Raw genomic sequence first — 12,803 nt, forward strand, 5'->3', positions numbered from 1 at the left:
AATAATATTAATTTGCTTTCCAGAAGGGAATATTAATGTATAGTTCCATCAAAAATGTATTAATGCTGGCTAGCTCAGTGGATTGAGAGCCAGGCCTAGAGACAGGAGGTCCTAGGTTCAAATCTGGCCTCAGACATTTCCCAGCTGTGTGACCTTGGGCAAGTCACTTGACCCCCATTGCCTACCCTTACCACTCTTCCACCAAGGAACTAATACACAGAAGTTAAAGGTTTAAAAATATAAAAACAAAACAAAACAAAAAAAATGTATTAATGTCCTTCTCTTTCTATAACCCCTTCAGTGTTGATCTCCAACCTTTTTATATGAACTTCTTTTTATATGAAAAGACTCACATGTTTTGTCAAAGATATTTATCAGATTTCTAATTGATTAAAAAACTAGAATAACTAACATGCTGTTTGTAAGAATCAAGGTCTAAAACTTGCCTAATATATGATATTGTTGATCTAAAACCAAACAGATGAAAATTAACATGGATATATAAATATCCTGTCTTTAGATGAAAAAAAATTCAGTATTTTGATTATGTGATGGGAGTGGTCATCTAATTTGGTAGAAGCTTACTGAACATATTTCTCTTGAATAATTCTAAGAATATACAGCATCAAGTAGTAGAATCACCAGGAAATAATGCCAGAATCTCTAGTTTCCTCCAAAACTCAGCTGGTATATAACCCGTACACAAGCTTATTTCTATTTCTCACAAGTTGTCTATGCCTTCTCCTCTAATATTACCTTCTATAGGGTCAGCTAGGTAGCACCACAGATAAAGTGCCAAGTCAGGAGTCAGGAGAATCGGGGTTCAAATCAATCCTCAGACACTTTCTATAGCTGTGTGACACCTGGCACATCATTTAACCCCATTGCCTAGCCCTTACCACTCTTCTACCTTAGAATTGATCAATTCAAAGACAGATGATAAAGATTGGTTTTTTTAATTCTTCTATTTTTAATTCTTCTATACACTCTCTGTGTATCTTCTTGTACTTGCCTAAGAGAGAATACATTTGCCTCTCTTCCCCTATCAGAATGTGAGCTCCTCAAGGATAGGGACTGTTTTTCTCTTTCTTTATATTCCCAGTAATAAGGAGAGTATTTTGGCACATGGCCAGTATTTAATAAATTTTCTTGATTGATTAGTGCCCTCACCCAACAATGAAATTGCTTTGCAATAATAATAATAATAATAATAATAATAATAATAATTGTTAAATGTGTTCATATTGTTTTCTGAACAAGAGAAAGTAACTTACTAGATCTGGAGAACAAATCAACTAAAAGCAAGTAATGATACAATATAATGCATATTGGCCAGTCTAACATAAAATAGTTTAAATAAATGCCTAGCCTAGTTTAGATCAACATCTTACACTATATACTATAATAAAGTTCCAATTGATATGTGGCCAAAATAGAAAAGATCACATCATAATAAAATTAGAAGAGAACTTTGGGGGAAGAAGGGAGCTCTTAAATAACAGATTAGTATGACAGAGCATAAAATGTAGAATTTCATATAGAAAAATGTAGTTTTTTGCATGAACAAAATCAATGCATATAATTATATGTTTATATAATTAAAGGAGCTAACTTAAGGGAGAAAAGGAAAACCTGGAACTTCTGTTTGATATCTTTGATCCCTTTTTTCCTATCATGTTGCACTACACTAGATAGGAATGCTTCAAGCCTCCTTTTCATTTATTACTTAGCAAAATAACATACATCTGTATATTATCTATGAAACACAGAAAAATGATTTTTTGCTCAAGAATTTCAAGATACAATTGACAGAAAATTGACAAGAAAGAGAAAAGCAGAAATTTCTAAAGAAATTAAAGACAGGTTAGACATTTGAACCTGAGGTAATTCCAGGATAGGTGTGTAAAGGAAATAACCTATTAGCAATAGTAATTCTTACTCAAAGATATCACTATTTCAAAGGCTATGTGAATAAAGGCTGGAGGGGGAGGTCCAGGAAAGATGTGGGATATATTCTGCTAAGAAAAATTCATGTGAAAGAGACATTAAACTCAAACTTGAGTCATATTAAATCCAGACACCAAATTCATCATCCTTCAAACAATTGTAAGGCTGCTTCATCTATCAGCATATAAGAAGTCCTGATTTATGCTAGACCAGGATTTTAATTTTTTAAAAATCAAGAATAGAAACTTTTTACTTTAAAACTCTGATGTGTCTAGAAAACTTGAGATTTTTCTGTCATTTACAATTCCTTTTGACATTTATTTAGTGGAAATAAACAGTGCCAGACAGCATTCTGAATTTTTAATCATTTCCACATCAAAATGGGAATAAAATGACATTGGTGTAAAACTGATGAAGATTTGGTTGCCCAAAGCAATGAAGAAGCAAAACGGTAACTTACCTATGGTATGAATTTAATTTAAATCCTATTGGCATGATTTCAGAAAACTCCCTACAGTTTTAAAGAGTATGGTGTGTAAATAATCATGAAAAATAAATATTTCCAGATAACATAAGAGAGAAGAGCAGGTCTTCTAGGAACAGGACTGGTGGTCTGATCTGGATAATACTCCGCAATTAACTCTTCCACTGCCCTATACAACAATTCACTAAATCCCCACCATGGTCTCTCTTAAAGCATATGGTATTATGGTTGCTTGTTAAAATTCAACATTTTATTTGAGAGGAGTACTTTATAAAGTTGTTATCAGTTATAATAAATATCAAATATTTACTAAGTATCTACTATGTACACTTAGTTCTAAATCCTTTTACCTAAAAGTTCATTTGGGTTACTTGTGCTCGAGTGTGATGGAGCCTTTCAAGCTAATACGGTCTGATCAGTCATAGTGTGACACGTTGTACACTGACCTGACATCATGACATCATTTTAGTCCTCTTTTAGTGTTAAAGACAGCAACAAACTACAAAAATTATCTCACTTAATCCTCAAAATAACCCTGGGAGGTAGATACTTTCATTATCCCCACTTTACAGTTAAGGAAGCTGAGGCAGACAGAGGTTGAGTGATTTGACTGAGTTATACAGATAGTAAATGTGTGAGGTCAAATTTGAGCCCAGGCCTCTCCTCTCCAGCTCTAGTGCTATACCCACAGGGTCACCCAGGGCCTCACAGATAGTGGAACCCTAAGATAAATTAACATTGAAAAAGTTTTGATTGATACAGTGATCTCCCATGAGCAGAATGAAGTCCCTGGCATTTGAAGCTACAAGCATGGAGAGGAGGAAAACATTACAGGGAAAGATGAGGGGATGACAGGTGGAGGAATTCCCAAAATAAATTATTAATTCAGAATTGTGCCTAGAGTTAACTGGTTGGATAAATTCTTCATTGAAACGGTTCAATTAGGTAACCACTAATATACTTTTTTTTTAACCCTTGTACTTCGGTGTATTGTCTCATAGGTGGAAGATTGGTAAGGGTGGGCAATGGGGGTCAAGTGACTTGCCCAGGGTCACACAGCTGGGAAGTGGCTGAGGCTGGGTTTGAACCTAGGACCTCCTGTCTCTAGGCCTGACTCTCACTCCACTGAGCTACCCAGCTGCCCCTACTAATATACTTTTTTAACTGTACCATGAAGTAACTATTAGTTATTAGGACAAGGACAATCCAATTTATAACCTTGAAGGAAATTAGACTCCTACCATGGATGGAAGAATAGTAATAACTCTATCTGATATCCCCAAAGGAGTCAACCAGGTCCCCATGTAGGACTAGAAGCTAGAAAACAAAGAGAGGTACCAGGTCATTGTTGTTCAAGACGGCTAAATTATCTGGAATGATAACACTATACAGCACCCAAATAACTTATAACATGGACTTCAAGACTTTAAGAATCACTTTTGCCTTTGCTTACCAAAATAGTTTAAAAACAAAGAAATAATTCATTTTTATCATTCTATAATTCCATAGAGATCTGGCAGGGAACACTAAGTCTCAGGGTTTCATAGGAAGAATATCAGGGTCCATTTCCTACTGGGTTAGAGATGAATAAAAGACATCAAAATTGCCTAAAGGTGGCCAAAGCAAGAAAATCTCTTGACCTCAAGCCAATGCCTAGGGAGCAGATGTCCATGCCACAAAATCCATCATGGTACTTGGCAATTTGTCATGTGCTTTCTCAGTGGAGATGTAGAGCAGAGATCAAACCTAGAGACTGACTTCCTACCATTCTTTGGCTAGCTTTTCTTCCAAAGAGCCAAGGAATACTGGCAACACAGGATGGGGAAGGTTGCCCAGTGCTGGCTAAAAGGAAGCATGTTATTTTCAAAATTAGGCTATTTCAGCCTCTTGATCCCTCAATCTGGTATACTTTATCAACATGATAATAGCTTAGAAATATGTATACTAATTCCCTTTAGAATAATTAACCCAAGATATTTAAAACAGACCCCAGAGAAAACAAATCTACAGTATCAAGATTCCAGAATATTAAAGGTAATGCAATTCTCTATGTCCAAAATGGACAAGGCAATGACATCTGAAGAATTTGTTTTTCCATCTTAAAATTCTTAAAAGATTCAGGTTCTTGACAGCTATTTATATGTTTGTAATTTCCATGTAATTTTCCTGAGGGGTGCCAAAGAAGGGATCAGATGGGAACATGAAAGCAAAAAGAATATTTTGATATTATTCCATTAAAGAAAAATATATTTAAATAAAATTGATAGCAATTTGTTATTAATAAGTTCAGGTGTAATCATTTTAACTTTTGCCTATTTTAATGTTAGGTTTTATGACTGGTTTGCTAAGATGTTTTTCTTAATTCAAAATAATTTTTCTTGAGAGATAAATTCCCCTTCTTTAAACATATCTTTCAAGATGAATTGTATTTTGAAAGTCAGGAGTATGAAATTCATTACTCTATCCCTTCTGTCATCTTGCTTTCTACAATGCTTTCTAACTAACTTTCCATCACAGCACTAAGATATGATGCTTTCCTATTTGTCTTGGCATCAAGGGCTAAGAGCACAGGCAAAGCCCAAGTTATATATATATATATGTATATATGTATGCATGTATGTATATGGGGGATTGTCTATAAAGATATATATATATACACATATACATATATATTCAACTGCTATACAATGTAATATAACAATCAGTAACTGAAATCTAGTAACAAAAAGATAGACAAAACTCAAAATAAGTTAAGCATCTGAACCAACATAAAGTATGTTTCAATGAGTTTTGATTTCCTTAATTCTTTCAAGTCAGTCATACATTTGCATGAATGTCAACCCATAACAAAAATTTCTACATTGTTTTAGGGCTATATCTTTGCACGAGGATTTGGAGAATGTTGTTTACTTGAAGTAAAAGAAATGTCCCTGTTAGCCTGAACTCTGAAAAACCACTCATCTGTGGAGGAGATGAATTCTCAATTTAAGGTATGGAAGGACCTGGAGCATATCACTGCTCAGAGATAAGTATCTGACCTCAAGATGGCTTATTTAAGATCTGTGAGCAAGATAGAAGTCAAGAGATCTTCTAAAGCCTGAAGATTCAGAATAGAAAAAAAAAAGAAAGAAAGAAAGAAAGTTTACCTGGGAAGAAATGACATCCTGGGAGTACCATGGTATGCTAAATTCTGAGGAGATAACCACAAACCTAGCTTTATGGACTCTGGATGCTATGGAATCTAGGAAATAGTGGTCCCCAATAGTGATCCATAGCAACTGTAATGAACAAGGTCATGAAAGCAATTAGAAACTTGACTAGATAATTTTAGGATCACAGGACCATAAATCTAACAAGTTAGCATTAATGTAGGGATTTTAAATTTGGAAGCCTTCTATAAATATCATCTCATTTTAACTACAATATTCCTGGGAGGTGAGTACTATTGTTAGGTCACTTTTATAGAGGAAGAACCTGAGGGAGCCTGAATTTATGACTTGCCTAGGAAGAGAGAGTAAGTATCTAAAGCAAGATAGAAACTCAGGTTTTCCTGTTTCTAGGTCCAGCTTTCTATCCACCATGCCTTCTCACTGCCAATCTACAGGTAAAAGGGACTTGAAAGGCTAAATCCAATCCCTTCTCTTTATAGAGGGGAAAAATTAACACCCAGAGAGTGGAAGTGACTTGTTCACCCTACCCAATCAGAAAAAAGAAAGGAATGAGGTCATAAGGAGTGAAAACCTCTTACCAAGGTTAAAAATGAGCATTTTTTTAATGAGGAGAGGAAATAAGTGCCAGATTCTGAAAACCTGATTCTCAAGGCTTTAAATCTTTGGAGATTACATAAGGAAGGGTTTTGCTCATCTGAGGATCTAGAACAGGGGTCGGCAACCTTTTCAGCCTTGAGAGCCATAAATGCCACATTTTTTAAAATGTAATTTTGTGAGAGTTGTACAGTGTTCACAGTGCACACTCCTATAACAGCGTGCGCTCCAGTAACAGCTCCTGAAAAAAATTGACTTTGTGGCTCCTGCAGAAAGAGCCATATCTGGCCCTCAAAAGAGCCAGATATGGCTCGAGAGCCAAATATTGCTGACCCCTGATCTAGAAGGTAAGAACAGTATTTCCTTACGTAGTCAGTAAAGTAAGTTTCCTACAGGCAGGAATCCCAAAAGAAACAATGTCTTATGGGAAATGGATGTGAGGAAAGAGAGAGAACATAGCAAGAGTGTGACTCTAATAAGCCTGTGTACAAAGCTACAGGATGAGAAAGCAGATTCTAAAAGGACTGAGAAAGCCAACTAATTTTGCTAGATTGAATCCATGAATCTATAGACTAAGACTTTAGTAATTGGTTAAACATCCAGCCCTAGGTTGATTCCTCTAATTCCAAGGATGTGGACAGTAAGAGTAAAGGGAATCAAAGAGTAAGATATAGTTACCTGGAGACTGGATGTTGTCTTAATGCAGACTTAGGAAAGTTTGGAATGACAAATTCAAATACAAGGAAGGCTTGGGGCACATAAGACAATAAAGGAAGTCAGCTTTATTGAGAAAGCTACTCACAAAATAAGATGGGGTCCAGGGAAAACGGGCATACTGCAATCTACTAGAGTCTTCGGTTAAGTAAAGAATCTTGTTGTGACACCAGAGTGAATGGGAAATCTTCTGATAAACCAATAAAGTCTAAAGGGTTTGTTTGTTTTTGTTTTGTTTATAATAACATTCTAAACAGGGTTTAGCAGAACCAGGCATTAGCAGAAGTAAAGAGGCACCCAGACCTGAACACTGGTGCTAATTCATGCTAGTGGAGGGTGGGAGGGAAGAATCCTGGGAAATGGACTACTAATTTATATTAAACTCCTAATCGGTAGGAAAAGGAGTTTTGAGGTCTATTACTATTAATCTCAGTACGACAGAGTAACTCAACTTCCCTGACATGGGTTTTTGAGCTTCCCTGGTATTTGTTTTAGCTGTTCATGGAGACTATTAGGGTCATTACAAATAGTTAAACATTGCAATTTCTGCCTTCATTAGTTGTTAGAAATTTTTATTTTGAACCCCTAACTCCCATTATGTTTCTAGATTGCAAATATCTTATATGTAATAGACAGAAATAATGCTAGTCCTTAATCTCCCTGTGGAAGATTGGACAGTAAAGAGGCAATGGGTCAGTCACTGAAATCCTTCTATTCTATTGTTTTTGATATTTTGCATGTTTCCCAGTAGAATTCACCTGGGAATGTATATGTGTATCTGTGTGTATACACATATGCATTAGTTTCAAGAAGTAAAGTACAAATAATTGAAATCTCATCTCTTCTCTCACCTCTAAAATTAAGATATTGAGAGTTTTGAGTTCCGAGTAAAGATATTTTGTTTGAAAAGAGTTGGGGATAGTAGGAAAGTAATGAGGAAAATCCTTGATCTTACTAGTTGGACAAAAGAGTAGACTTAGGAGATGACAGATGTGTGATACCCGAGATGTTATCAGAGAATGCAGGTAGATAGAAGGATAAGAAATAGATCTGTGATTTCACTGTTCTATTGGGAATTCCCAGAGAAGGAAACACTTTCTGCATTACCTTTTTTGCAAGTCCTAAAGGGACATCTTGTACACTGAGAGAGAGGTTAGACTTGGCCAGAGTCTCATAGTCAATATGTCAGAGATATACCCTGAACATGGGTCTTCTTGACTTCACATCCAGTACTCTACCACTACATCATGCTGCCTTGCTAGGGATTATATTCTTTCATTTCTGTTGCTGTTTATCTAATCTAGTTAAGCTAGTTTGTATGCATCAGTCCAGAGTGCCCTGAAATATTTCAACCCTGTTAGTGACTGATTGGGATCAATCATGGAGCAAATTCACCCAATGATCTGCCTGAATTGACCAGAAAATGATACAGAATTGTAGTTCCAGTAAAAAAGAAAAGGCCCATTTACCAGCTGTAGTAATTTGATAATTGTAGTAATTATTTTCTAATTACATGTCAATAATATTTGATCTGATGAATCTATCCCCAAATATGTAGCTACATGAAGTAAATATCCTCATTTGGTTATTAGAGATGATCACAATGCCTAATAAGTGCTCATTAGTTAGTATGGGAAATAGTATGCTAATTCTTTTTTTAAAATATCATCATGGATAACCTCACAAAAATCCTGAGAGTCTTGTCAGTAAGATAAATCATCAAGATAAATAATGAGAGATTCGTCAGGAGAGTGAATCATTAACATTAAGATAATTTAAGGTCAATTTCATATGAAAGGTCACAATTCTGAAAAATACATCATGAAAAATATCTTTGTGTTAAGATGACTTGTCCCAATGAAAAAAAATGCAATTGCCTCCTTAAACAATATACTTAGAGACACTCTTGCAGAATTCAACATTTTAAAGTACTCTAAAAGTCTGAATTCTTCCTTATGCTTAGTACAATACCTGGACTGTAGCAGACACTATATAAATACTCTTACTTCTTTTGGTTCCCAGGTGTGCATTTTCCCTTCTCTAACAGGACACCTAATTATATGTGCTACTCATGCGATGTACTAAAAGCTTTCTGCAATTTTGAGGATATCTTTGCCCTCTATATTCCATGTCTATGTTGTCTTCAACTAGGTTGTTGATTAGACCCCAGTTCCCCTCCCTCTTTCTAGCTTGATGACTACAATATTGCAGGAAAGAAAAAGAAAAACCCACAGAACTTTAGAGCTCTATTATAGGCCTAGGGAATATCTGCAACTTCATTCATTTCTATATGCCTGGAGCAAATAGCATTCTCGGACAACACATAGCAGGGAGCTAAAGCTGATTTTAACTTTGCAGGCCATATTTAAAATGTTCTTTGGTTTTAAGTTTTTAGGCCTCAGTTTTCACACACATCCTTAAGGTGGAGCAGAATGAGCAAAATGTAATCCCTCCTGGATGAAGGAGACCTATCTGACAAAGGTAAATTATTTCTCCCCAAAGTAAATCTAGGAAATACCTATGACAAAAACGTAATTTTGCATGATAGGATCATTACATTTATAATGTAGCATTTAAATATGAGTACCTCCAGCTAGGATCTTCTCCTCCAGTTCCGCCATTTGCTTCTTGTATGCCCTTAAGGCGGCTTCTTTAAAAGAAGGCCGAATCCTCTTGGGTTTTGGAGGATCCTCTGGAGGCTTTTCAGGGACATTCTGGTTTTCATCTTCCCTTACTTCCATTTCAGTTATTGTTCCATTTAAAGGTTCCATTCCTCCTTCACTCATCAGGTCATCCACCTGTCCATCATACCCCTCATCCTGTGGTGTTTCATAAGGAGTTTCATATGAAGGGTGTTCATATTCCTGGATGTTATCATCCATTTCAGGAATGCTAGTTCTATTCTCTAGTTTAGCAAGAACTTGCTCCATCACTTCAACATAATCTGTTTCATGTTCAGCTCCAGGTTCACTGTAGTCTTCTTCATCCTCTGCTTTGTAATAATATGGTTCAGTGTAGACATCAGAATCAAGGGTGGTACTTGACTCATTTGCAGTAGATTGGGATAAAGTTCTAAATCGCCCCATTAAGGATGACCCACTGTCTTCATAACCACTTAAACTCTGAGTGCTTTTATTCCACACAACTTCCAAAGCTGATTTAGCTCTCTGAAGTGTAGACCCGAACTTTGGAAAACTAAATGTCTTATCAGACAGGTCTATGCTCAATCTGCTGTGCCATGACTTGGGTGCAGCATCCTCTGAGGCATCACTTGGTAGCTCACTCTGACTCCGATACAGCATTGGCAGTTGATTTTGATTTGGGTAGATTTCATTAGAATTAGCTTCCTGATAAGTATCATATGGGCCAACCCATTGGCCTTGTGTTTCATTATCCAACCCTGGGCATGGGGAAGAATTGTCATCTAAGGTAAAATCATAGCTCTCTGAGTCATCTGGAAGGTCACTGTGGCACTTTCCTAAGTCATCCAGATCTTTGTTGTCAACATCCAGCTGTGGGTCTGACAAGCTGTTGGTGTCATAGTCAAAACCTTCCTGTGTGGATGAGTCAAGACCCAAATCGGCACCTTGTTCTGATTGATTCCAGTCTTTCCATGGCGAGAGATCATCTCGTAAAGATATCTGGGAATCACTGTAATTACTTCTGTCTCCTGACACACACACCACTCCATTACTGACACCACTGTCCACTGTTTCAGTGTTCTCTATTTCACTGGGACCTTGGTCATTTTGAATATTCCTGTTAAAGTTCTGGTCCTGGGAGCTGCTATACCAATTAGAAGTGCCATCTTGTCTCCTCTGCCAAAGTTCTCTGTCTGAAGAAGACAAGAGAGAACTTCCATTTGTCCTGGTAAAAAATTGATTCTCTGAAAAATCTTCTGAATAAGATTGACATAGTTTGGAAAAATCTGAATCAGAATGGCTCAGTTTGGGTGTGAGAAAATCACTTTGTGAGTGCCAGAGGGGAGCCATGTCAGCATAATAAGCCTTGGATTCCTTCTCCAAGTTATCAGATTCGGAGAACTGTGGAGCTTGTTCATCATAGTCTGATTTATTTGAAAATTTGCTGCTGTCAGCAGTTCTATTCCTGCTTTTAGCATTATGAGACTTTGCATTTGACTTTGGAGCACTTGCTTTGGTTTGAAACTCTGACTTTGATATCATAGCATAACTGTTTTTATTAAGATCAGAATCCAGGTCTTTATCACTATCATCTGGTGACTGCCAACTGCTCCTTTTGATTTTGGGCTCAAGAGTGGAGAGCTTCATGTCCATGCTCTCATAGGTCTGGGAGGTTGGCATTCCTCTGTCTTTTCTTTCTCTGATGTCATGGGTTAGAATATCTGTGGACACCCCAATGCCTGTTCCTTTAAGTTTATAAGACTTTTTCAGTATGAAATCCCTCTGTTGAGGTGTTTCAAAGTATACAAGTATGGGGCGAGGCTTTGCATTAGGACAATCCCTTTGCTGCCCTATCCTTTGAGCAAATTCAATCTTTATTGCATGAGGTGCATCTGAAAAACCCATTTTGTCTATGAGAATCCGGTATACGACATTTTCAACATATTCAAATCTTTCTTCAGGCACATTTAAAAATCTCAAACTCGCTTTGCTTCCAGTATGACTTATTTGTTTAATGTAATCATGAATGTCTCTGGTTTCCCTTCGGGACTGGACAAAGCCTGTCCGGAGCTGTTCTATCTCACTTTGGACAACCTCCACGCTGCTAGAGATCTCATCAATGGAGTGTTTGAGAGCATTGACATGGCCTCTTAATTCTGAAAGTTCTGTTTCAATCTGGCTTATTCCCTGAAGTTCCTTGAAGATCATTTCCATAACATCATGGGTTTGGCTAATGCAACCCGATGAACTAAACCCAGGTTCGAGAGTGTTTGTTTTCTGGGGACGCGCAGTTCTGTCTAACGATTTGCTTCGGAGTCCCCATGTTTTTTTCATTGTGCTCAACTCTGAATCAGAGGAAACGAATTCTTGGCTCTTTTTCCACTTCCTCAATTTGCGTAAGGCGCCTAGTTTCAGGCTATGTAATGTGCGCTCCCCATCTGAGCTTCCTTCAGAGGGAGCCAGGCTGCTCAGGCTCTTTCTGTTGCGTCTTACTGGCATTGTGTGTGAGGAGTACTCCTTGATTTCACTGCTGCCCTTGATCTCACTTAATGATTCTGAGTACGAGCTCTCAATAGAAGATAGCTCTTGAAGCAGATCTTCATTACTGTTGTTTGTTACAAGAATGTTCTTTTGCAGTCCATTAGCAATCGCCACACGGTAACTGAATGTGGGAGAGAGGGAATATTCTCTATTGACCTCGTCTTCTTCGATGGACAAGTTTCGAGCAGACGAACACTTGGCGATCTTTTTAACAGTGCTTTTTAAGGTGCTAGAAAATTTAGGGGGTTTGGCCTGGCCAGAGAGAGGAGTGGCTTGCTCTTTTGGGCTAGAGCAATTTTCTTTCTTTTTTGTAGTATTTCCCAATTTCTTTGTAAACATTCCTTTATAAAGCTTATGGAGATAAGGTAAGATCAGGCTCTTAAAAAGGGTAGCAACCATGAAGGGTAATGTACATGTCTCTTCCTGCTTGGAAAAACTGAATGATACACCCAGATGGAAATCTGAAAATCCAACCCAAGCATTACTGTGCTTTATCAGTCACTTGAAGATAGCTGAGATGTTAAGCACTACAATTTTCTTATCCTTGGATGATGAAAGGCAAAGCTCCATTCATGGAAGATATTCGATTATGAAGGAAAGCCACATTACTCTTTCTCTTCTTTCCATGGCTTCCTGTAGTGTCTAAAAGGGAAGGAATTTTGTTAAAATGGATATTAAAAGTAAAAATTCATTCTGCTCCCCAAATTTAGG

General features: G+C 37.1%; 1 protein-coding gene across 2 annotated transcripts in view; it reads right to left on the reverse strand.

Annotated features, from left to right (window-relative positions):
- UNC13C (unc-13 homolog C) overlaps positions 1–12,494 on the reverse strand; it is a 717,151-nt gene extending 704,657 nt beyond the window's left edge. The window contains exon 1 of one of the 2 annotated variants that reach the window (XM_044665156.1): positions 9,497–12,494. In XM_044665156.1, the coding sequence (XP_044521091.1) occupies positions 9,497–12,491 (2,995 nt within the window). In that variant the 5' untranslated portion in view covers positions 12,492–12,494. The remainder of the gene's footprint in view (positions 1–9,496) is intronic. The other variant, XM_044665155.1, reaches the window with a different exon arrangement.
- Positions 12,495–12,803: the final 309 nt, after the last annotated feature.

This window comes from Gracilinanus agilis, chromosome 2, assembly GCF_016433145.1.
Source record: "Gracilinanus agilis isolate LMUSP501 chromosome 2, AgileGrace, whole genome shotgun sequence".
Taxonomy (NCBI): Eukaryota; Metazoa; Chordata; class Mammalia; order Didelphimorphia; family Didelphidae; genus Gracilinanus; species Gracilinanus agilis.